The sequence below is a fragment of the Micromys minutus genome, assembly GCF_963924665.1.
Source record: "Micromys minutus genome assembly, chromosome: 21".
Taxonomy (NCBI): domain Eukaryota; kingdom Metazoa; phylum Chordata; class Mammalia; order Rodentia; family Muridae; genus Micromys; species Micromys minutus.
Window position 1 is genome coordinate 9,648,146 of NC_137956.1, and position 26,929 is coordinate 9,675,074.

Below are 26,929 nucleotides of genomic sequence, written 5' to 3' on the forward strand. Positions count from 1 at the left end.
GAGATGTCCCCTCAGGGACTATGCTAGAGTCATAGAGATACAGCTGAGCCTGCTTGCAGCTCTCCATGGGTCTGAACTCAGGGATCCCAATGAGGGTGCTAAAGAAAGGACCTAAGAGCTCATGGAAAGATAACATTTTCAACCAACCAAACCCTCCAAAACTCCCATGGAGTAACACACCAAACTTTGTGAGCACTTTGAGAGACCTATTGATCCAGTTGAGTATGTAGCTGAAGTTAACAGTGTCTGGCTTATGTTCCAGAGAGGGCATGTTTTCCAAATATAGGGGAATTACAAGGCAATGAGGTGGAGAGGGGCATCAGAAGGGAGTGCACCTTTGTGAAGGCAACTGGAGAGGAAAGGGGGATGGGAGCATGGTGCAGTAAAGGGATAGCATATCAAATGTGGAAAGTATCTAATTTAAAAAAAAGAGAGAAAAAGAAAAAGAAGAATATGGAAATAACAAACATACTCACCATCTCATTCGCATTTTAATTTTGTCAACTCAATAGGAGACTGTAACATTGTTCAGAAAAATGCACACACTAATTATGATGAGTCCTATAATATAGAAGTTGATGTGTGCACTGATAGTCTTCCAGCAAAACTGTCACATTTTATATGACACCTGTTGTCTTTAAAGAAAATGTTATCAACTAGTTGTGACACAACTCCAAATATTTACTCAAATATTTTCAAGAAAACAAAATGATCTGTGATCATTATACTATTCCACTGTACCAGGCATTGTTATATATAATCACTCAATATTACCAAATCCATTTTAAATTGGATTATTGGCAAATGTAATTTTCTATTGGCTAGCCACACAGACATATGGCTGATAGTGATCTGCAGCTCACTGAATGGTGACACCTCCAGCTATTTCGGTGGGTGAAGGATCTCTTTTCCTATTTGGTATCCTATAAGAAAATAAGAAAAGACATTAAGATGTTAGTGTCAGCTCCTCATAAATGTGCATGCTTATATTTGGGGATGGCATCTTTGTTGAGGGATGGGGATAATTAAGTTCCCAAGCACAAAGTTTCAAGAGTGGAATATTCTAACACCTTCCAAGAACTATCATATATTTTACTGTGGTTTCTAAATAATCTTATTTAATGGACTATTTTCAAGTAAGTAAGTTTTCAACTATATGTTTCTTACAAACTTATTTTAAGACAGTATTTCAATTTAGTATGACTATATAGAGCACAGGAAAAGCTCTTCATATTGACAAAGGATATGTATCCACGTGGTGACACTGGCTGTTTGGTATCTGTGACTGAAATCTCTCGGGATTCTCTAATTCTAGATTGTAGGTAATGGAAGTATTGTTGCTGATTATGTTTTATTCTGTTCTGTTCTGTTCATGATGCCTTTGATTTTGACACTTTAAAAGAATTCTGGGACTTATTACATAACACAGCAAGTTATAAATTATGTGGAAAGTATTTTTAGTCAGTAGTATGACTAGGTTATCCTAAATATATGCATGACAACCAAGTCTGTGACCCAGGAGTAGAGTTTGACCTAGCACACAGCAGACTATGTTCAATCCTCAGTGCCACAAAAAATTAATAAGTAGATATTAGAGCAATTTCAAGATTCTGTGTATAACAACAACAACAACAACAACAACAACAACAACACTCTCTCCTCTGGTGCAAAAAATCATATAATTTTGCTCAAGCAAAAAAAAAATGAGGCAAAATTATGTCAAATTCATGGGGAACTCCAACATATTGTCTATGTGTGGTGTAGGTTTGTATGTGAGGCCTCTTGAGCCCATTTAACCAACGTTAACTTTATATGATGTGTGTGGGTAAAAAGTAACATCAAGAGCCATCTGTGTATGGGTTTTACTGAGATAGCAAACTATGTTCTTTCAAATCATGGTGCTTGTCTTGAAATAATAAAGCAAGCAGAATAATTGAGAGGTTTTTCCGAATATTTTAAGCCATATAAAGGACATTCAGTTTACTGTGAATTCCTCTCCTTAGATACTGATATTAACTATTTTGTCTTAAAAATACATTGTAATCTATAGAATATGCTTTTAGACAATGCTTAAGATCTTGGATAATTCGGTTTGTTTTGGTAGATGTTAAATTAAGTGTTTAGAACATTTAGAAGCATTGAAGCCAAGAAGTAGATATACTTTTAAAATTGTTGTTGCACTTAAAAAAAAAAATGAACGAACTTGAGTGTCCTTAGGCAAAGCATCTATCCATCACCTACTCTCCCCTGTTATAGCTGGTTGCATTATCACTTCAGGTTTTCCTTAATAATACCTGCCCAGCTGCCAAGTCCTGTAATTAGATTCATTATCTTGCTTCTAGGGAAGCAATCTGTGTACATGTACTCTGCTGTTGACTGAACAAACCTTCATTTGTAGTCGATTGTCTAAGAGAAACACCTATAAAGATATGTGTTATTCAACTAAGCATACATGTGCCTACATGTCTAATGATTGGTCAAGCGGATGTACTTTATACAAGGTTGCCTTTTTCAATTAAAAGTGAGCAGGTTATCTACTTTTCAATACTAAATAGGTTAAAATATTTTAAAATCCAGAGATTTGAAACAATAGAAATTAACACATTGTGGCAATGAACGCAGCTAAGGTAAGAGAGAGTATTTGCAAAGAGTGCAGACAGTAGCACTCTTTTTACAGGTAAGGCATGAGGCCTTATTGAATATGTCTCTCAATAAATATTTATTAAAACTTGAACATAACTTAGCAATGTACGACAGTGTTCAGGTAAATGTCATTGAATCATACAAACGCATGACTTATGTGAGTTGATCAGTTTTCTAAATGAGTGAACTGGAAACAGCACAATTCAGTTTGTTGTAGGGAAGTATAGGTAACTGATTGATAAACATTATAATTGGAAGGAACTCATAACCCATATATACCTGCAAGTGAAACATAAAACTGATTCCCCATGGCCACATTTTTCCCTTACACAGGAGACTAAAAATCTATAGACTTATCCCACATACAGCTATATTTAATCTTCATTCCCCGCTCCTGATTTGTCCACTTCCCTCTTCTAAGTTGCATTCACATACCTTAGTTTGAGCATCACCGAAAAAAGAATGCCCCAGGTAACTACCATACACACAGAGACATAGATTAGCTCTCCTGGAAGAAAAGATTAGAAATCAGCTGGACGTGTTATTGTGTAGTGATGGAAGTCAGGGGTTTTCAAAGCTACATGAAGAACTACAGGCAACTGAGCAATACTGAGAGCTGGAGAAATGTTTGTCTTCGGTGAGGGCCACACTGATGGGTTATCCAATACCAAATGGCCAGTGCTGAAAACATACATACGAGTAGCATATGGACTGAGGATGTTGGGTTAGAACTATATGCACATATAGTTAAATGTATATAACAACAATTAATAAATAAAGAGGCCATGAATTTGAAAGAAATGAGGGATATATGGGAGGGTTTAGAGAAAGAAAAGAGAAGCTGAGGTGATATTATTATATTATAATCTCAAAAAATAAAATAATATTTTTAATTCACTATATTTTTAGAGACACTGAGCACTTTTTTCTTTTTTTTTTTTTATAGATAGAGTTTTTAACTGACCATTGAAGGGAGAATTGAATCCAGTCAGAGTCATTTCTTTGGAATGCTTTCTTTCATATGAGGATATGTCTTTGACATTAGGAGTTGGGTAATCTGAAAAAAAAGATTAAAAATGACACTGAAGCATTTAAAATTACACTTTGGCTTTATCAGATTGTCATAATTTGTTTCATATCAAATCACAGCAATTCGGTTCTATGCCACCTGTTTTATAAGTCCAATGATCTGTATAAAAGTACAAATGCTAAATCTTTAAAACCTTGTCCCTGCCATGTCTGATCAACTAAATTATGGAAACCTTCTTCTTACAAACCATGATTAGGAAAAAAGACCCCACTTTATGGCATAACTCACTGAGCCTTGGATATGGACAAGAGAGACAGAAGACAGTAATTTGAAACTTCAGGTTTGGACATTGAAGAAGATTCCTTCTTCACACAAGTGATTATTTCAATATGTTTTAAAGATACCATGTTTTTCAAGGAGCTACTGATACATGGTTTCCTATAAAAGAAAGTCTATAAACTCTCTGGTGCCCCCTTCTGCTCAGACCTGGAACCTGGCTGTTTAGTTCTACTGTTCTAGCTCCTCCACTCTCTGATCTCTCTGTTCCCCACTTCAAAATCTAAAGACCTTCAGTTTCTGCTGTTGAACCTTTACCACTCTGAAGGACTACTGCTAGCTTCTCTGGGGACACAGTCTTCTTGAGCATCTCTGAGAATATAATAGTTCTAAATGCCCACTACTCTGAAAGGCATGCTTCTTTGTGGCTAGGTCAAAAGCTATGTATTTTTCCTGTGGCGTATATCATTTCCACTGACTTTTCTCCTTTAAGAAGATAAAACCCTGTTGATAAGTTAGTGGATTTATTTCAGTACAACCCCTCCCTACCTATTTTATTATAACTGTTCCTTCCTTCTTTCCTCTCTCCCTCCCTTCTTCCCCCCCTCTCTCTTTTCCTTCCTTTCTTTCTTTCTCTCTCCCTCCCTCTCCCTTTCTAGTCTCTCCCTTCCTTCCGTTTATCAAACACGTGGCATTTATTGCTGGATCGCTTAACATTTGCTCTTGTCTCTTTCAAGTTCCCAATATTTGGACAGTTTCTTGGAGAGATCTTCCTGAGCCATTTTGCTGAAATGGGTCTATTGTCATATATTTTAAAAACCTGAACTCAAAAGGCACAGTATTTTAAAAGATTTTAGGAGGCAGTATTCTCAAACCATTTCCCACAACACTTGGTCTGTTTGCTAAGAAAGTATAAGGCGCCAGAAGAGAATGGTTGAAAAAAATCTGTTCCAAGATAACAATTCATGCACAGTTACATGCTACAAGTGTTTCTCTATGTGTATCTCTCTGTCTCTGTTTATCTTTCTCTTTCTCTGTGTGTATTTATGTAATGAACATAAACACATTAGTTAAAAATTAAAGTTCTCTCCCCCTGATCATGGACAAAGAGACGACTTGGGTAATGTTGGTCTTATATCAGCAGGGATAGAGCAGATGGAAGTTTTTTGTTCACCCTAGCATGATGCCAGGCTTGGTGGTCAAAGCTGCTTATACCCAAGACACATTAAAAAAAAATCAAACCAAATCGAGGCAGCAAAGTGTGGAAGGCAGAAGACAGAGACCCGCGTTCCATCATGCCAACGGGTGCAGGTATGAAAAAGATGCCCACAGATCTGCCTTCTGCCCCATGGGATGGGTGGGCCATAGGATGTACAGAGCCCCGCCTACACCTATATAATTAATGCAGGAAGAAGACAGAGACCTGGGTGCTGCTCTTCTACCCACAGACCTGCCCCTGAGCCCTCCAAATAGGAGGGCCACAGGCACCTGCTTGCTGGAGGATGTCACCCTGCAGCTGCTACCCAGGTGGCCAGCCTGCAGCAGGAGCTGCCACAGTGTGAGAATGTGTGGTGGACAGATGTGAGAGAAAGAGAAGTAGGGCTGCTTAAGAACTGTGACTTGAGAGAAAGCGAAAAGAAAGTCAGCCTTTATCTCAAATGTGGAGTGAATGGAGAGGGCCAGGACCTCTTATTAGGCAAACTGTTTAATCTTATAATACTGGGCTTTCATCACTTTTAAAAGTTCCAACCTGTCACTTCCCCGTGCACACTCACAGGGTCCATGCACAGCCACAACAGGAAAGGGAAGAACTTCCGAATGTGTCACTAACTGTTCAGATGGAGCAATGAATGCAGGAGGGTTAGAGAATGAGAAATGTGGGCAGTCAGCTTTTAGTGACCTTTCCACAGGTTGCTTACTAGAACATGTTTAATTGAAATGGTGAGGGCCATTTTATACAAATATAAGCATGAAAGGTTTAGAACAAACCACCTCAATCAGAACTGCATTGTCGTTTTTCACAAATACTTCACATTGTATTACAAGGTATTTTCTTCTTTTGTATTTTCAATATCCTGTTACTTTCTATAACTCTGAGAGATATAATGATAATTAGAAATAAAAATAAGTCAGAGCACTGTAGACAACAGAGTTAGTGAGGCAGGGTAGCATCATAGGAACAGGCCAACTACTGGTGTCTTGCCACAGATGTAAGACCTCCTCCTAATTTTCTAAATGTTTAGCTTGGACTAATTTTTGTTTTGTTTTTAAGTCTCTGTTCTCCAGTTTTTCATTCGACTAAATTAAGATAATGCCTTTTAGCTAATAATGAAGATTAAACAAGGCAAAACATGCAAATGATCTTGGGGATTATAGGCATAAAGTAGAAACCATATCTTTTCTCTTTGTGAGAGAGAATTTGACAAGGGTCATGGGAAGGGTTGGAGGGATGAGAGGAATAAATAGAAGAAATTGTGTGTATATATATATAAAGATAGAAAGATAGATAGATATAGATATAGATAGATGTATAGATATTTCAAATGTGAATGTGACAAAAATAAAATATCAGAAATAGAGAAATTGTAAGCCTTAGAAACTTCTAATCATGTTAGCTAGTGGAATGAAAATTTTTAATAAGAGAGAGCATATAGGGGAGGGACAGGGAAAGTCTAGGTTTAGGTTTATTACATACAGGAGCCAAGCAACATGCAATTGGTAAGGAAATGTATTCAGATATAAGGACAACAACAGCTGAGCCAACACTGAGTTAGAAGATGGCACTCAGTTGAAAATCTTTTCAGGTAGCTACCTGGCTATATTTAAAGAAAAATAATCTTCATTTACAGAACCCATAATACATCACAGTGGAGCAGTACATCAAATTGCCCCTTGAAACAAGCCCTGTCCACCGATTTATGTAACCTCCCACTTGTCAGAGTGCCTTGCCGTTCAACCTACGTATCAGAAACACTATCAGAAACTAGTGTCCTCTAGAGTCTTATATAACTAAGCTGTTTTGAAAGTCTTTATCATATGTCTTTGAGAGTTTTTAACCCACCAAACTCAGGTGCTGATGCAACAATATAATATAAACCCAACCTCTATAAACTTATAGAATACTGTTGGTGGGGAAAGTTAGGCAGCCATGGTGGTATTCCAAAACAAAACCAACCAACTCACCAACCAACCAAAGAATCCTTCTCACCCTAAGTAAAGAAATAGAAAAGAAAGAGACAAAGAAAAAATGTTGGTATTATAGAAGCACATTGTTGAGACATTATCGTGAACTTGTACAGGTCACGATGAGATTTATGTCATTCCACACTGTTTCATCGAGTTCAAAAAATGGTTCAGAGCCATGAATGGGAAGAATAAAAGCTGTCTGAGCACTTTACAAGCTTACAAGCTAACAGGGTGATTTTTTGAATATTCTTGCAATGTTTTTTAACGTTGCAAGGATTTTAATAGGCTCATGAGAAGGGTTCCAAGAGAAAATTTGGAAATCCTGATATCAATGGAAGATAAACTATTTGACTTTACCAGTAGAATCCTAGGAAAGCCTTGCTTGCTGCTTACTGGCCTCATCAAAGAGGCTCAATTTGTCTAAGTACCAAACATCCTTTTCCGTAGAAGTTCCACATCTGAGATAATGTCCCAGAGTGTAGGTGCCAGAGCAGTAACTACTCAATGCCCACATGTGGTATTTTATGGGAGGAATCTGATGCTCTTGGGTTGCTGTCACATGAATACTTGTCTTTTAAGCCAGGGATACACACACTCATAATAAATGGCTTTTATGACTTCACATACATAACCCCGATGTGCAGAAAGTACAGAGGAAAGATTGCTTATTTTATGCAGGCTTGGCATGAACTCCATCCCCAATTATAGGCAATGAGAGGACTGGATGAAGCCAATGAAAGCATAGACTGGAAAATGGAAAAGATAGCACAGTGCCTCCACATAAGAAAGACCGTTATTGTTCAAATTGCAACAATATTGTCTTGGTTTGTTTCTTTATATTCCTCCATGATCTTAAATGTTTCTGTCCTCTATAGTGGTGCCAAAATGTGAGCTGTCTCACTCATCAGTGGCAACTCTTTAATCTTTCTTTTTCTGGCAGAAGCACACAGCCAAGGTAGTCACGGATGATTCATGCGTCATTTCATGCTCGGTGGCAGACTTTTCCTTCTCCCCTCAAAACACCTAAGCCTTTAAGAGCAGAGTTGGGGAAAAAAAGTGAAGGTTGAGACAGATGTTCTCCTGTTGTTTCTGTTGAGGGTTTGTATACTTCAGTATTTCCAGATTTGAGCCGTGTGAAACATTTTCTGCAAAATAAGAAGCCAAGCCAAATTCGCTGGGTTTCAGATCTGCAGACAAAATTTGAACCAGCTGGGTTTTATTGGTAACGTTTGTGAGCAAGAAAACCGAGTGGCAAAAAGAAAGCCAGTATTTTCGCAACCTCGAATGGACGTGTCTTTTGGCTATCCCTTCCATCTATCTTCTCTCGAGAATATTTTGAATCTTGAAAGGACCTCAAATAAAATATGCCAGGTAATTCCTTGGAGTATCTCTTTGGAATATTAGCTAACAAAGATAGAAGATAGAAGCAAACCCACTGCCTCTCATGGTCAAAATTCAGAGGAAGATGAAAGAGGCTGTGGGTCTCTACATAACCTGGATTCAAGTTGCTCAAAGCATGCTCTCTGCATATACTTTCAGAAGTAAAAACCAAGAGGCATCTACTTAAATCCACAAACATACATCAAAACCTGACAATAACGGTACGCTATGGGAACTTTACTGGGTTGGTAGATGGCAAGGCTCTGCCCCATAGTTTAACTACATTTAGGTGAAAACTATTATGTTTATTATAACAACATATGCAGTATAGATTTAAATATATAATAGAAGCAAACAAACATGTCCTATTATGAGGAAGGGCAAAATATTTGCAATGATTTTTATCATTTTAAAAACAAGGCAATAAAAAGTAATCTTAGCAAGAGGGTACTTGCTTTTCTCCAAATTTCAGTTCTCTGTTACCAGAAATAATAAATATTCTCATGCAAATAAAGAAATGATGTAAACTTTCTTTTTTTATTTTAAAAAATTTTTATTTATATTTTAAAAATTGATAATAGAACCTAGTAAAGTATACACAAATATATTTGATGTATCCTGGAAAGCAATCTGTATGACTGTATATATATTTACTCACAAGACCACAAGGCCTCACCCTTCCCTGATGCCTGAAGTCTTTGGAGGATTAAGTGTCTCCTCTCCCACTGAGGCCACACCAGGTAGACCTATATATATATGTGCCAAGGGAGGAAAAGACACTTATAGGTGAGAATGGGAAGTGATCATAGTTTCCATTGTGCTAACCTACACATTTAGGAAGGCTATTATAATATAACCATATTATAGGTTATAGTTTCTGAAACTGACAGTTTTTATTATGGATGCTTTTTTTCCCATCCTATAACTTGATTCAAATATAAAACAAAATTTATTTTTTATTATACATTTAATTTATGCCTTATGAACTTCACTTAACAAAAGTGAATCTACTGATAGAAATATTTGGAACATGAGTGCGAATTCTATACTTAATACAGCATGAAATTTAACCTATAAATTCAACCCCAAATATTCAGGACATACCAGCTACATGTTATACCAGATTCTTTTTTTTTTTTTTTTTGATTTCTTTTTTTTAACCATGATATAATAACCTTTAATGAATGAATAATGCAAAGAAGAAACAAATAAATAGAAATGAAATTATAACTAATGAATCAAAAATACACATTTCTACATATGACCAAAATTATTATAGGTTTACTAATTCAACTTTTTGTTTTGTTTTGCTTTCTTTTCTTTTTTTCTTGGACTTCACACAGTCTGTGAGTTGTTTCTGGGGCAGTGCGAGCCTCTGGTGTTAGCATCCCACTATCACTGACTGCATATTATATCTGTTCTTTTGTGACTGGGTTATCTCACTCAGGATGATACTCTCTAGATGCAGCCATTTTCTTAAGAATTTGGTTAAGTCATTGTTTCTGGTGGCTGAGTAGTATTCCATTGTATAAATGTACCACAATTTTTGTATCCATTCATCTACTGAAGGACATCTGGGTTCTTTCCAGCTTCTGGCTATTATAAATAGAGCTGCTATGAACATTGTGGTGCATATATCTTTGTTGTATATTAAAGTGTCTCTGGGGTATATGCCCAGAAGTGGGATGTAAACTTTCTTAAAATTTTATCTAGTCTTTGAGAGGAAAAAAAATTCTCTTGCCCGATTGTCTATTGTGAAGTTTCAATGTAGGTGACAGCCACTAGGACAACATTATCTGGTCAAAGCTGAAAGTGTTTCCATGGCAAATATGACATGCCCAACTATTTCGAGCTCCATTTTAATGTGTGCAAACATGTACTATTTTTTTTCTTTTTTTTGAATTTATATAATTTTAATTAGAGGTCAAAGTTATTTACACATGCTCCAGATATTGAGAAGACTTTGTTCATTTACCAGGCTCGAATGCGGCAAGTTGTCTCTCCGTGATCCCAGAGAATCTTTGTGGCAGCAAGGTTTTATTCTTTCAAACACTGCAGATGTTTCTACCAAGCGAGTGATAGATCATGATAGTTTAAGCGAACCAACCACTCTCTCTCAGTTGGCTCTTCCTTAGTGGAAGCACATCTTGGAACTAAGAACTCTGACCCAAGAGGGGCCTGCCTCCGGGCTTTTTTTGGGAAGTGTTGAGGCTGATGTCCCATGAAAGTGACTGCCGTGTCTGTTGCTGACATCAATGTTCCCACTGGGTATGTTGCTCATTCCTCGGGAATTTAAAAGAATAACAAGTAACCAACAAATCATCAGAAAATTATAACATGTTACTCAATTCTTGAGAGCAAGCCAGTGACACTAACATCTGCTTCGGTGTCATCGGTATGAATTCCCAGTGTTTGAAGTGAGCAGTTCCTACCACATGCTGACCAGTGGCAAATCTATACAGGAGAGGCGAGTGATCATGGCAACATACTTGACCTTGAAGTGCGGGATAGGTAGGGCCCTAGAGGGAACACAGTCCAGAGGCCCATGACATATGAAATGGATTTGAGGTTGGCTGGTCTCAACAGCTAACTCTGCACTGGATCAATTAGTAACAATACATAGGCACATTATGTTACAAACCATAAGCGTGAAATATGTCAGAGTGAAAAAATGAACTTTTTTTTTTAAAGCAAACATGTACTATTGTATTGCCAAGAGGTGCACTTCTCATCCAAGCCCAATTTTACAATGGAAAGTATATATTCTGCACAGTTTTCTGGCTATTGTAGGGCGTGTCCTGATACTCAAGTGATGACAATATTCTGCAGCTGGCATCTCAATTTTCATCCATTAGAGCGGTGAAGTCAAGGAGAATTCTCTGAGACCCAAGTCATCCAAGCTCTGTTGGATGGCCATGTGCCCGTGCAAAAATGGGCAGAAATAATGAGTTATTTGAAAGAGAATGGAGATGGGGGACACATGTAATTGTGAGGAGGAAGGTCGACATGTAGCAGAAATCCAAGGGAAGTTGGAAGGAAGAAAAGGTGGCTGGATATGATCAAATTCAATTGTATAAATGTATAACAGTCTCAAAAAATAAGAGGTTAGAACTAGAAAAGTCTATTTTCTTTAAATAAATATATCTGAGATGATGTAATCACAGTTTATTTTTACTTAACAAAACATATCACCACATTAGTTTTTAATCACGTCTCTTTTGGTTGAATTCGAGGGTGTGTTTCTATATTTGAGATTATAGTATAATTATAACATTTCTCCTTTCCCTTTCTACCCGCAAAAACCCTCCCACATACCCCACCCCTTTTCCTTTCAAGGCCACTTTTATTTCCATTAGTTGTTGTTCAATGTTTATAGTTATGTTTTCTATTGCTGTAGTTAAACACCAAAATCAAAAGCAAGCTGGAGAGAAAATGGTTTATTTCCCTTACACTTTTACATCACAGTCCATCCACAGAATATGTCAGGACAGGAACTCAAAACTGCTGTTGCTGCTGCTGCTACCTTTTACTGACTTACTTATACCTCCCAGAACCACCTGCTCCAGGGTGGCAGAATCTGGCTTTACCCACATCATTACCAATCCAGAAAATGCCGTAAAGACATGCCCACAGGCTAATTCTATGAAAGTATTTTCTCAATTAAGAGTCTGCCTTTAGCCAGCACCAAAAGATACTTCATTCTGATCACAGGGTGATCAACCAAGAAGAAATTGCAATTCTAAACACATACAAATTGAACTTGGAGTTAAATGATATCACAGATCAAATGGAGCTGACAGACATCTAAAGAATGTTTCACCTGAGCATCACCTCATGTACGCTCTCCTCAGCAGCCCTTAGAGATTTTATAAAATAGATCCCATGCTGAAACACAAAATAAATCTCAGGAAATACAAAGATTTTGAGTTCTCTCCAGTGTCTTCCCTGACCATGATTCAATTAGCTCAAAATCAATAGTAAAGATTATTTAGAAATTACACAAACTCATTGAGATTAAGCAATACTAAGGAATGACATAATCAAAAAGAACATTTTTTTTAATTTCTGGAAATAAATGCATATAAAAGTTCAAGATGCCAAAACCTCTGGGACACACTGAAAGCAGTGGTAAGAGGGAAATTTGTTGTGCTAAGGTACAAATAGTAAAATAAACAAAACTAAGCAAAATGAAATGCCATAAAGATGCACCCCAAGAGTTTAGAAAAATGAATAATAAACCAAGCCTAAAGCCAGTAGACAAGAAGGAAGAATACCAAGTCACTATCAATAAAGTAAAAACAAATGCAACAACAAAAATAATTGAAAGATTCAATGAGATTCTGTTAGTTCTATGAAAAGAAGAATAAAATTGGCAGCTCCTTAACCAAATTAATCAAAATGAAGAACGACAAGACCCAAATTAATAAAAATATAGATTTGTGGGGAGCATTATAACAGGATTTGAAAACATATATGCTTAAGTTGAAAAACCTAAAAGAAATCGATGGATTTCTGAGTACATCTGAAACATCAATATTAAGCCAAGAGGAGATCATCAATTTAAACAGATCATAGATATAAAGAGTAACAAAAAACCTTCACACACAAAAACAGGTCCAGGTACAGACGGCTTGAGAGATTAATTCTACCATACTTTCAATGGATTAAAACCAGTGCTTCTCAAAGTATTAAAAAATTAGAAGTGATAGAAGCATTATAAATATATTTTTGTATATTATAAATATATATTTTGGTGTACTTTCATGTTGCTGCAATAAGCATCATGAATAGAAACAACATGGAGAGGAAATATTTATTTCACCTTATGGGTTAAAGTCCATTGTAAGAGGAAGTCTGCGCAGGAACTTAATGCAGGAACCGAAACAAACCATGGAGGAAATCTGCTTACATGCTTGTTGACTGGCTTGATCTTTCAGCTTTGCTTTCATGCAACGCAGGACCATCTGCCTCTGCTAACTCTGCCCACAGTGGACTGAGCCCTCTCACATCAATCATTAATGAAGACAATGCTTCTTGTTTTGCACATGGGCCGATTTGAGGGAAGCATCTTCTCTGTTGAGTGTACTTCTTCCCCAAATGACTGTAGTTTGTGTCAAGGTGAAAAAACTAACATGCATAGCCATCTACCCCCAATCAGGTTGACTTTATTCCTAGATGTAGGGCTGGTTTAAGTTAAACAAAACAATAAATATATAGTGAAGACTACATACATGTGAGACAAAACCTCACAGCCTGCATCATCCTAAACTGAGATAATCTAGAGGTAATTTCATTAAAATCAGAAATATGACAGCGCTATCAATATTTCCACTCCTTTTCAATATAGAATTTGAAACACTAGCTAGATTCATAAGACAAAATAAGAAAGTTGAAGGGTACAAAAAGAAAAAGAAGTCATCGAATAATTTTTATTTGCAGATAATATAATAGTGTCTTAGTTAAAGTTTTTAGTGCTCTGATAAAATATCATGACCTTCTACATCAAAGTCAATCATGAAAGAAAGTCAGAGCAGGAAGTCAAGACAGGAAATAAGACAGAGATCTTGGAGGAATACTGCCTACTGGCTTCTGTCCAGTGGCTTATTTGGCCTGTTTCTTAGAACATGCAGGGCCACTTGTCTAGGAATGCTATCATCTAGAGTGAATGAGGCCCTCCCACTTCATTCATTAATCAAGACAACCTTCTATCAGCTTCCCTTCAGGCCAATCTTATGAAGGCCTTTTCTCAGTTAAGACTTCTTCTTCTCAGATATGTCTAAGTTTGTGTGAAGTTGACAAAAACTAACCAGCACAGATAGGATCTATCATAGAGTACAATGATTTCACCAAACTCTAGATGATCAACACTGTCAGAAAAGTCACAGGGTCCCAAATTTTCCTACAAGGGTGAAGAAAAAATGGCAGACTACAAATTGGGAAGAGGTATTCACTAACCAGACATCTGATAGAGGGTTAAAATCCAAAATATATAAAGAACTCAAGAAGTTAGACTAAAAAAAAAAAAACCCAAATAACTTAATTAAATATGGAGTACAGAGCTAAACAGAATTCTCAACAGGAATTTTAAATGACCAAGAAACACTTAAAGAGATGTTTAACATCTTTAGTCATCAGGGAAATAGAAATCAAAACAACCCTGAGATTCCACTTTAACCCAATCAGATGGCCAAAATAAAAATCTCAAATGACAACACACGCTAGTGAGGATGCTAGAACACTTGGTTGGAGAGAACACTTTCTCCTTGCTTGTAGGAATGCAAACTTGTACAACCAGTCTGGAAGTCAATCTGGTGGTTCCTCAAAAAATTGAAAATAGTTCTACCAGAATATCCAACTATACTACTGTGGGGCTGTGGGCTGTGAAAAATTTCCTGATTCCTGGTCGACATAGGTCGAGGCCTGGGTACCCTAAGGGATCGTAGGAAGCTTCCTAATCTCCCAGGAGATTAGGCCCTTAAATGTAGCTATAGTCCCCCACTGCCCACACAGGGCAGTGCCCCAACCTCCTCCTCCACAGGTAAGAACATGACCACAGGTCACATAGACTCAAGACATACCAGTCACGTATAAGCAGGATGACTTCCCCAAATATATAAATGAGATATTCCCAAGCTTTCAGGCCAAGCCAAGAGGAAGTATCTGTTGTCAGACCCTGACCCACCCCAAAACTCTATATAAGAATCTTATTCAGAAGGATTAAAGGTGTGCAGGAATTACTCCATTGTCTGAGAGTTTCTGTCATAAGAGCTGTAACACAGCTGCTTGGGGAAGAGACCTGCTCTCCCAAAATTGCCACCAGAAGCTCCCCTGCACCCCTTGACAGCTAGTCAGTCTCCCGCTGGCTCAGCTAGGCTCATGTTCTTCTGCTGCAGTGGCAGAAGTGGAGAAGGGACAGCACCAGGAGTGGAGGCAGTGGAAGCAGTTCCCGCTCCTTGGCTGAGTCCTCCCCCTTCATCTGAACCAGCACACCTATCCAGACCAGAGATCTCTGTGTGAGGCCTCTGGTACCCAGGCCCAGATACCAATTTTGGGAATATGTTCAAAAGATGTTCCATCATACTACAAGGACACATGCTGCAATAAGTTCATATCAGCCTTATTTGTAATAGCAAGAAGCTAGAAGCAATCCAGATTTTCCTCAACCTAAGAATGAATACAGAAAATGTGGTACATTTACACAATAGAATACTATTTATCTATTAAAACCATCATTAACTTTGCAGGCAAATGGATGGAACTAGGAAGTATCACCCTGAGTGAGTTAACCCAGACATAAAGGTCATGCATTCTACATACTCACTAATAAGTGGATATTAGCTAAAATGTACAGAATGCCCATGGCACACCCCATGGACCCTAAGAAGTCAAACAAAAAGGAAGGCCCGAGTGAGGATGCTTCCATCTCACGTAGAAGAGGGAACAAAATAATTACTGGAATGAGGTAGAGAGAGGGAAGGACCTAGAGAGAAGGAGGGATATGAGTGAGAGAGGGAAGGGAGAGGGAAAAAATCAGGTATGTTGGGAAACAGGAGAGAAGCCTGGAGATCCAGGAGAATGAATGTAAAATATGCCACGGCTGGGGGTGGGGGTTGGAGGGCCTGAGGTGTGAGAGGCTCCTAGGACTTAATGGGGGAGACCTTAGCTGAAATTTCCAAGAGTGAGGAGATGAGATCCAAAGAGACCACCTTCAGTCCTAAGACAGGGCCCACTGGCAGGATGGGACACCCACCCTTTAGAAGATTTAGAGTGATTTGTCTCAGGCAGAACTAACATTATGAGAGATAATTTTGTACACAATAAATGTGTGTCTGTTCACCCCTTGTGGAACACATTCCCTACCTTTGAACAACTGTAACACTGTATTTAAGAAACCACTTCTCTTTTGTGGAAATGATTGCCTGCTTATGATATCATTATGGCAGTGCCATGCCTATGGATTTCTGTGATTTTCCATATTCCTCAAGTTTACTGTTCACTGAGCTGCAGATTCTTCCCATGATTTAGCTAGGTAAGTTTTGTGACATTGCTCTAGTTTAGGGATGATGAAGATTATGCCCGTTGCTGACATGTTGGTGCTATGTTGCCTCTACAAAACCACAGTGTACACTAAAGTCTGTTAATTTCCAAACACAACATTCAACCATTAGGGTTTTTTGTGTTGGTTTTGTTTTAAATCACCATTTAAAAGTTAGCCTGACAGAAAGGAAGGAAGGTAGGAAGGAAGGGAGGAAAGAAAGAAGAAGGGAAGAAAGGTAGGAAGGAAGGTCTCTGTTTATATTTTAAGTTTGAAAGGTAATAAATGTTAAAAAAAAAAATCTAGTTTTCTCTTGAGATCCAGGCCCAAAGAAACCCTTGGAATTCTAAGCCTATAAATTAAAATACACAAAAGGCAAAACGTACAGAATTTACCACTGTTGTATGTTTCTACATTGATTTGTAACTCAACTCATTTAAAAATTGTTTGTTTGGTTTTATTACTCTTTTCGTTACTAACTTAAAATACACATGCTTGATCTTTTAAAAGAGCACAAAAGCCTTTTCAAATAATGAAAAACAAGATCCTAGAGGAATAATCACAGAGTTCTAAAAGGAAAAAACATAAATTTATAAGTGGGTGTCTACGAATTTGATGACCTACAAATTCACCATGGAGCCACTTTAACCCAGAAAATACAACATATCTGAATGCTTAGAGACTACATAATAAATATGAATGTAGACTAGAGAGAGTCTGTTGAATGTTCCTTGAAAACCAGAAGACTATTTTAGCACCTGGACTGAATTTGAAGGAAACTAAACTTGAATTAAAGTTTTGTGTACACACCAAGAAAAAGTCAGTGGTTTTGGCTAGTTCAGGTGGTTTATTTAAAGACAGAACTTAACATAAAGTTCCTGGAACACTGCCTTATATTTGGCTGTAAGAAATAGATGTGTGTGTGTGTGTGTGTGTGTGTGTGTGTGCGCGTGCACGCGCGTGCGTTTATGAATATATGTTTGTGTGAAGGAGGGAGAAAAGACAAAGAGAGACAGAGTCAGAATTGCAATAGAAATGTCTTTTACTTGCTCATTTCTTAATTTATAGTATGTTATTCTCCTTCTCAGCCAGGCAGCGATTTCATGACACTGAAAATTAAGACAAACATTTTATAAGGCAAGCCCAAGCCTTCACTAATACATCTACACAGTCTCCAAATTATCTTTTAAAAGATGAACACAGTTTTATAATGCACAGAGAAATATGCAGTGATGTGTTATGCACCACCCCGTACACATGGGCGGGTTTAAGAGGCTGACTACGAATGCACTGACTGATGGTATAGGATTCTGGATCCAGGCCTTCACTGGAAAAGAGGCAGATGAATGCTGTAAAGAAAGAATAAATCATATATCCATCGCACACACACAAACATGATAAATAAAGCAGTTTTACTAGCATCTTGATATCTATGAGAAGGCATGAACAGACGGATGAAGAAATAGGGCTATAAAATGAAACTAAATGCTCGAGCATGGAATGGCCAGAAAGGTCCCCTTTTAAAGACTATGACCTTACTTAATATAAGCACACACTATTTCATTAAAGCCAGCTGTATGTAGAAACCCTTTGGAAACAGTTTTCTTCCATCTGTACATTTTCAGGTAGATACAGTGAAAACATAGGCGGCTTAGGTGATGTACACATTTAAGAACAAAACTGTGTTTGGTTGGTGGTTTACTTGCAGAACTGAATTGAGTCCAAGCACTGAATTGCAATAGACACTTACTATTCAGAACTTAAAGAGGTAAATCATCACAAAACAACAGCATTCGAACATAAAAACAGCCAATGTTGTCATTACAGTGAACATCTGCAGCCTGTGTGTGTTAGCTCCTGATGCTTTTACTTAAACATTTGAGTTGAAAATTTTTAGTTTAAGATGAAATAAAAGGTTGAGCCTGTTAATCTTAATTCTAACTAGAGAAAAAGTCACTTGTATTCAAGGACAGGGCTGCCACCAAGAACGAATTGCTGTGTGTCTGCAGTTGTTGGAAGAACTAGACAAAGTTTGCCACTAGAAGAGCTTCATGGCCTTGTGCTTAGCAACCTTGCTTTTCCCCACGCAGACCTCTCTACTTCCCTGAAAGGTTTGTGTGAAGGAGGCTCTTGGACTTCACACTGAAGACTAAAATTTTCCATGTGTGGATAAGAGTAGTGGCACCCAAACTTGACTACAGTCAGAGTTATCTGGAGAAGATTGGTTTTATATAAGAAATTCCGTAAATATTTCTGAGGGTGATTCAAGTTTGGGAACCAAATATTTAATGTTAATGAATTTCCTTCGATTTGGAGTTATGTTTGACCTATCAGGGGTTTCATTTAGAACAGAGTATTTATTCCAAATAAAATTAGGAGAACCAACTAGCTTCCATGAACATGTCATAGGAAATCTTGAAACTGTGTATGGCTCCTGTAAAGTATATATATATATGTGTGTGTAAAGATACAAAATCTGGAAGCCCAATTAATGGACTAGTTTTAAATTCAAAACCCAAACCAAAACCCAAAAGTTTTTAAAATAATGTATTTCGAAGATATACATTACTTACTATATATTAGTCACTTGAGACATGGAATGTTTTCTCAGTGTGGTGTACAGAATCTTTGATAAGCTATATGAGAATAGCTACAGGACACATCTCTATGATATGGAATAAAGTCATCCCCCACGCAAAGCCTGCATAAGCTGAAGTTTGCTGGAGAAAGAAGACAAAGGCCCAGGTACAAGTTGAAGCATCACTAAGTTGCTGGTGCACAAAGGCAGACTAGTGTTCTGTAGAAAGTGTTATAAGTCTTATTGTACGAAAAAAAGAAAAACTATGTATCCAAAGTAAATATACATTTCAGCTATAAGGCATCCTTGAATGTTTGCTGTTTGAAATATATCTTTGGGTATTATCAGATTACTTAGGTAACTGGTTCCAGGAAAACTGGGAGTAGTAGTGTGTCATTGCTCACTGTTCATGGACATTTGCCACAACCACAAACTCAGAGGTAGCCCTAGAGATCAGGCTGAAAAAGAAGCCCTCACTGCAGTCAGTGTGTGCACGATACTCAACTTCTTTGTGTAGAAAGGGAAGTAGCTAGATATAAGACTCACAGTTGGTGGTTAATTTCTAGATCAATGAGAAAAAACGAATAAATATGGAGATTCGTAACCATGGAAGGGAATGGGAAAGCAGCATGTACAAGGCTATTTGCTGGTGGTAAAAAGTGGTCATATTTTAGAAGACTCCATCCACCACAAATGCCCCCCATATCAAGGTGAAGTTGACAGGCTATGCAATGTAAGTCTGCAGGGTCTCTTTACAACCTCTCCATCCCCATGGGATGGAGTATAATATTGCTGTAATGGAAAGAATAGGAACTAGCTCTGGGTATCACAGAATGTGTTTTTCTTCTCTAAGGCTGGCTAGTAAAGATCCTTCTAATGATTGCAACTCTTCCAGCAACATTAAAGACCTGTAGGTAGCCCTTACTTTGGCAGATTAACAGTAAATTGATGAAACAATGAAAGGAGTCAAGGATGCCTTATAGCTAAAATGTATATTTACTTTGGGTACATAGTTTTTCTTTGTTTCGTACAATAAGACTTATAACACTTCCTACAGAACACTAGTCTGCCTTTGTGCACCAGCAACTTAGTGATGCTTCAACTTGTACCTGGGCCTTTGTCTTCTTTCTCCAGCAAACTTCAGCTTATGCAGTAAAATGTGATTGTTGATGTTGTTTGTTTTATATTGCTATGATATAGTCTATGATCAAAACAAATATGGGAAGGAAAGGGTTATTGAGGTTATATATCTCTATAAAGGTCTGTCTTTGAGAGAAGTCAGGACAAGGAAGAACACGGGAGAGGAGGTGTGCCTCTTGTGGCTTCTTGGCTTGGTTCTTCATCTAACCAATGACCACTTGCTCACAGCGGCACTATTTACAGCTTCAGCTCTCCCATTAAACATTAATCCAGAAAATGTCTCATAGACTTGCCTACAAGCCAATCTGATAGAGGCATTTTTTCAATTAAAGTTACCTCTTCCCAGAAGCCTTTGGCTTACATTAAGTTGATAAAAAAAATTAAAAAGTACAGGGCTTCATTCAGTATTTTGCATGAACATACTTAAGAGTTCCTGAAATCATGGTTAGTACAAAGAGGAACAGAGTTACAAGGATGAATATTTTGACTTTTTTTTCTTCTATGACATAGTCTCATGATATATTTGCAGAGCATTACAGAGAGAAGAAAACTACATATATCTGTACAAACTAATGACTCCTCCTGTTCTTCAAAACTGGTCTCAAATAGACTACTACCCGTGATCCATTGTTCTATGCTTCTATGCGTGACAGACATAGTCAGACATGAATTTGAATTTCCCAGCATAATGATGAATAAATTGGATCAGTATTAGGGGGGATGTTGCTTTACATATTTTGTTAGAGATATAGTGGCAGAAATTGTCTAGAAATACACAAAATTCATTTCCCTTTGTACCAGAAGCAAACTGATTTTCACAGCTTCCCTTCCAGCTAGGCAAAAGTAATATGCAAACCACTTAGAAGAGACCCAGTGAGGTGTCTGGAGCACATATTGTGGTTTTCGTTAGCAGGGTAGATGTGTAGGATGGGTTCTATGATCCCTGAAAAACGTGCACTTCATCCAGAAGAACATGCACTTACTAAATAGCTCTGTGAGACCTCAATTCCAATAAGCATCAATTTCCATCCTAACTGCTCTCTTTATAATGATTTTAGGTTGCTGAGGAATTGTATCAAGCTACTTATGTGTATTTGGTGCCATTACTCAAAAGGAGCTGGCTATATAGACACCTATCTGGAAATGTGCATGCTACAGTGTGATGTTGTCATAGTGTATGCCTGAAATACATAGGAATAAGCTGCCAGATGGATTGTGCCTGCTAGAGTCTGGGAAGAAAGCTGTTCTTTGTGTTCTACAGAGGCCAGCGATTCTGTACAACATGAAAACGGAGAGTCAGAATCCATATAACCCACAACTCAGGTCAGGTGCTTTTACTAGACAGCACGAACAACATTTCGAAATGATTATTCTACACTAGCACTGTGTAAGATTTTATAACAAGAACAGTGACTTGAACTAGGAACGCATTAGTTTTTCAGAGTTGAGAAGAATTAAAAATGTGAACTAATATTTGAAAAAAAAAAGATAGCTATAGGTCCCATTTGAGTAAGTGAATTGAGCAGTTTCTCAGTCCTTCACCTACAAAAGCCTGAACAGATGCAAGGCTAAGGCTGACAGGTAGAGATATCTGGTTCTGGAAAACTTCCTGTCACTGGCAAGAGAGGAGTTTCCGCAGATAGACTCACACAAGCTGAAGCTCCAAGCTCCTCTAGTATGTCCTATGAGCTGTTTTCACAAAACTGTTTTGAAAATCTCAAGTCAGTGTACTCATCCCCCAACCAAGCCCAGTGCCTGAATTTCAGTTTTCCTTTCCCTAAGTTAAAGATTCATTTTGAAAATATATTTGTGCAGTATTACTGGGAGCTAATAAGCGTGTCTGTGAAAGCACAAAGGGACAGAAAAATAAATCACAGGGAAGATCTACTCCAGGGACAGGTTACCTGCAATCGTGGTCTTTTACATCAACCAACCCTGGTGAGCCCATCTTGGCTATCCACATCCTTGTATAGTTTGCTCCTGAAGTCACTCTGAGGTTGCCATATGACTTGCTTTCCTCACTGGCACAGTCACAGCATGACAGCAGGAGACACTTGAGAAATACCTATGTGTTTGGTCTTAGTCACTAGGAATTCTGCCTTATCATGTAAATGGTCCCAGGCTGTCATGCTGGAGGAGACACCAGAGGAGAAATAGCCTACACCGGTTGACAGTGCTTGCTGAATATAGCAGCGTGGCCAATCCAGCCTCAGTAGAGACATGAGGTATCTATGAGTGTCAGTACACGAGGAAATCTAGACAAAAGGCAATTCACCCAAGGCCAGTGTATAAAACTGTTCAGCTAAGCCGCTAAATGGTTAATGACTTTAATCAATGCTTTGGAGTTGATTTGTTGTTACATAACAATGAATAATTGATAATGTTAGCATGTAAATGAAGCCTTTTATGCTTTTCACAATAAAAATCAGTAAATGATAATAAATAGTAACTTATCAATTTAAACAGTGTATCACTTTCCGATGAGAGAGAGAGAGAGAGAGAGAGATTGAGAGAGAGAGAGAGAGAGAGAGAGAGAGAGAGAGAGAGAGAGAGAACAAAACTGGAACATAACCAGAATAGCAAGCAGAAATTGTCTTTATGAACACTTTTCATTTTTGGTTCAGGTTGGCTGGATTATCTTTTTTCACCATTTTGTTTTGGTACAGTGGAAAACCATAGGTCTGTAAGTAAGTGGCACATCATAGACAGTGTTTTCATTGGACAACTTACTGAAACATGATTTGCTATGAAGCATGTGCTGGAAAGTCATGCACAAGGGTTCTTCATTCTGTGCAACGCTCCTGCAAGCACATGGCACTTGAAGGACTGTCCCAAAGATTCCCAGGTAGGCGGCCCTGCAGCTGTCACTTCCAGAACAAGTGAGGTCTTGCTGGCCTAACATGCTAATGCAGGTCTCATCAGCATGGCACTTTCCAGCCACATGGGGCCAGCATTCTGTCTGGAATGTTTGATAGTGTGCCCTAGAAGAAGGAGTGAAGGACTGAATTTAGTCTATGGATAGAGCGATTTCACATTAACATGTGATGGTCTCTTACCTAATGAAACTTTATGAGATCCAGCTATAGGGCTATTTTCTCAATTAGTAATCAATGGGAAGTGGTGCCATCCCTGGGCTGGTGGTCCTGGGTTCCATAAAAAAGCAGGCTGAGCAAGCTGAGGGAAGCAAGCCAGTAAGGAGTACTCCTTTATGGTCTCTGTAGCAGCTCCTGCCTCCAAGATCTTGCCCTATTCGAGTTCTTGTTTGGACTTACTTCAGTGAAGAACAGCAATATGGAAATACAAGCTGAATAAAACCATGCTTTTGAGTCATAGTGTTTTGTTTTACCAATAGAAAGCCTGACTCAGAGAATAACAGAAAAAAAGAGGATGGAGAAGGGGGAAAAAGAAACATATTTTATGTCATGGGCACACAGATATGCAAGGAATATCCACACCATACTCAAACTACCTTGTTCTTCTCAGTTTACAGCTGGAGAAAGAAAGGATTTGTTCTGAAGTTTAAAGAGTTACCTTGCCAAAATAAACAGCCTTATCCACACAATAGACCATGTGTGGTGGTGGTTCCTGCCTCTTAATCCATTACTCAGCTGAGGCAGGAGGATTGTGAATTCAAAGTCAGCTTGGTATACAGAGAAAGATCTTATCCAAAATGAACAACAATCCAATAACAATAAAGATTCTATAATCAAATCAATGAAAAAATCTAATTACAAAGCTGATTGTGGACCAGTGAAATATAAGGGTGATGAAAAGTAATTTCCAAATCCCTGACCAACTGAATTCAGATCATAGGACCAACTACGATCTGAAATAAGAAAGCCAACTCATAAAAATTGTCTGTCTGTATGCATACACACACGCACACACATATACACAATAAATATGAACTTTAAAACGATGATATACAGGACATTACTCTTCCACATAGTGAGTGTCTTTATTCTAAAATTCTACTCTGCATTTTACATTTGAATTTCAAAAAGGGTACCACACATGCACCACAGATTCAAAATGTGAATTGTCTGGCTCTATTTATACTATTTTGGATGATTTGTGGGAACTTTAGCAATGGAAGGAGATCAGATGTTAGGACTGGACTATAACAAATAAGGTGCCAAAATAAGAATGCAAGGTATGCGTGTTTTTACTCACCTGCATAATTCATCATTTCGGCAAGTGTGAATAACGCTGAGGCAAGTGGGGGGTGGAACTATGTTCAATGCACATGGCTTGCTGTGAAGAGTTTCTTTGGATTGCTGACAGGGTATATCGGATTGAGCGCAGTCACAAAAAGCCAACATCTGGGCAGTGTTAAACGGCATATTTTGATAGAAGTACCGTATGGCTGCTTGGCAGTGTTTCATATCACACAGATTTCCACTTGCTGAGCATGCTTTAAGGTAAAGGGCTAACTGTGCATTACAAACCACATCCCCTACACACGCCTCTGTCACTTCCAAACAAGACCGGATCTCTTTGAATCCTGAAAGCAAGAAAATGCCCAGGTCATACAAAAATAAGCTTAGGGTTGTACATATAGAACCTGCAAATAAAACTATGGGAATTCTACACGCTGAGTACAGAAACATCCCAAGCACAATGTCTGAACCATCTTTTATCAGCACCATACATGTGTTGTGATCCAGATTGCTCAGGAATGGACAGGGCCAATGTGGAGCTCTGGGGGATACAAGCATTCAGTCTTCAGAAATAGAAATTGAACTGTGTACCTTATTATGAGCTCACTGTCTCAAGTCAAAATCCTCCTTGTTCTGTCTCCGTTAATTGGGAATGTATGGATAGGAAATTCTGAACAAAGGTTAAGACAGTCTTTGCTGTCTAGGAAGATGCTCACATCCTGACAAAAACGTGTATGACTACTACCTCTGATAGCACTGCGGGCACACGCATAAACAGTTGGCTTTAAACCTTTCAGTTTGTGTGATCAAAATATCTTTATAAATTATCAAAACCTTTGATTTAGTAAAGTAGTATTTGATTCCTCAGACTATCCATAAATAGAGGATGGAAGAAAAAAACAGTTGCCTTCATAATTATTGTCAGAAAGAATGCCATAGTTTTGTTGCATAATTTTTGCAAGCTTTAAGCCACACAAATTATTTTGTATTGGCATATTATTGAGAATCCCCATAACAACATTTAAATCATAACACCGAGTTCTTACAATGTAGGTTAAATGGTAGTTTATACATTTTACCATGATATAAAGGAGTAGTTAGATTCCATTTATATTTATTATTCTTTTTCATGTTATTTAGAAGGAGAACAAAGAAAGTTTTTCACTATTGAAAAATTTTCTAAATTTTCCAGAAGCTCTAAATGCATAGGACAAATATGTACAAATGCAGACCAATACGTACAAACTTGCACAACACTGATTTCCCTTGACACTTAAAATTAATGATTGATAGGTGAAGAAATAAATTACTGAATGATAGGCAAAGAAATATCATGCAAGTAAATTGAAAATAAACCTATTCTGTGAATTCACTTACTTGAAAATATAAATTAATGCTGATGACTAGATCACGTACAATTGTTCAATGAAGCAAAAAAAAAAAAAAAAAAAAAAAAAAAAAAAAAAAGCCAAAGTAAAACAGAAGGAATATTCTCTGCACAAAAAAAAGAAGAAAAAGAAAAAGAAAGAGAAATGTCCATACCAACAGGATAATAAATCATATTGAAATGCAACTCAAAAGTATTTTTAAACCTGATTATCTTAGTCTCTAAGAATTCTTATGATTCATAGCTTTATAATTCAAGCTGTTCATTGACAGAATCCCTCATTGTGTAGTCACTAATTGGATGTTTACTGGGTACCAGAGAACATACTTGAGAACAATTGAGATGGAGAACAGCAATCCTCGCTGCTGGCATCCCTCAGTTTCCAAGGAAATAAACGTAACTAAAGGCAACACACAATTCAAGAAACAACAACAGCGGTGTGCAGTGTTAAAAAACAAGCAATGTGATCATAATTTTGTTTTAAAATATTTAATTAATGTTCTTATTTTGAAAGTGTTAAGACATCAAGCTTTTGTCTGATATAAACATTTCTTATGCTTGTCCTTCCTGAGCTATCTCTTTTTGCACATCAGCCCACTGCAAACTAAGAGTTGTACAACTGTAGGCAAGTTCTTTCCAGTGCATTGCCCTAGATGTTGTTACTGTACATTTCTAGTTTTCTATTGATTAGGTCAAAAAAAAATCATCATTTCTTCTTGACCCCAACCTCTAATCATTCTGACTAAGAGCTGACTTCTATCTATGTATTATTGCACCACATTAAATAAAATGCCAATCAATACATAAATCACTCATTCAATCAATCTACCAAAACAACAAACAAAAAGCAGACTTTAGTGAATTATACAGATTTCCTAAAATACAAGCCCAGACCTAGTAATACAGTTAAACACCACAGCTTGCCACAAACGGACAAGTGTGTGCCATGGACTAAAACATATTCAAGAAACTGCCTTAAACCCACCAAATTGTAAACACTTTATTGTTAATAACTGGATGATTCACAAAACACCCATATGCTTCTTCCATCCCTCCCATACCCATCCTCTAACACACACCAAGAAAGAGTCACATAGTTGGGCACAGTGGTGCA

The 26,929-nt window shown here is 37.7% G+C and overlaps 1 protein-coding gene across 1 annotated transcript in view; it reads right to left on the reverse strand.

Annotated features, from left to right (window-relative positions):
• Nucleotides 1-859: 859 nt before the first annotated feature.
• The window catches only part of GFRAL (GDNF family receptor alpha like), a gene marked incomplete at both ends in the record, with an annotated part of 44,110 nt that continues 18,040 nt past the window's right edge, over nucleotides 860-26,929 (reverse strand). The window contains 6 exons of the mRNA XM_080934346.1: nucleotides 860-923; nucleotides 3,079-3,151; nucleotides 3,608-3,700; nucleotides 22,999-23,249; nucleotides 24,442-24,772; nucleotides 25,508-25,564. Coding sequence (XP_080790472.1) covers nucleotides 860-923; nucleotides 3,079-3,151; nucleotides 3,608-3,700; nucleotides 22,999-23,249; nucleotides 24,442-24,772; nucleotides 25,508-25,564 — 869 coding nt within the window. The remainder of the gene's footprint in view (nucleotides 924-3,078; nucleotides 3,152-3,607; nucleotides 3,701-22,998; nucleotides 23,250-24,441; nucleotides 24,773-25,507; nucleotides 25,565-26,929) is intronic.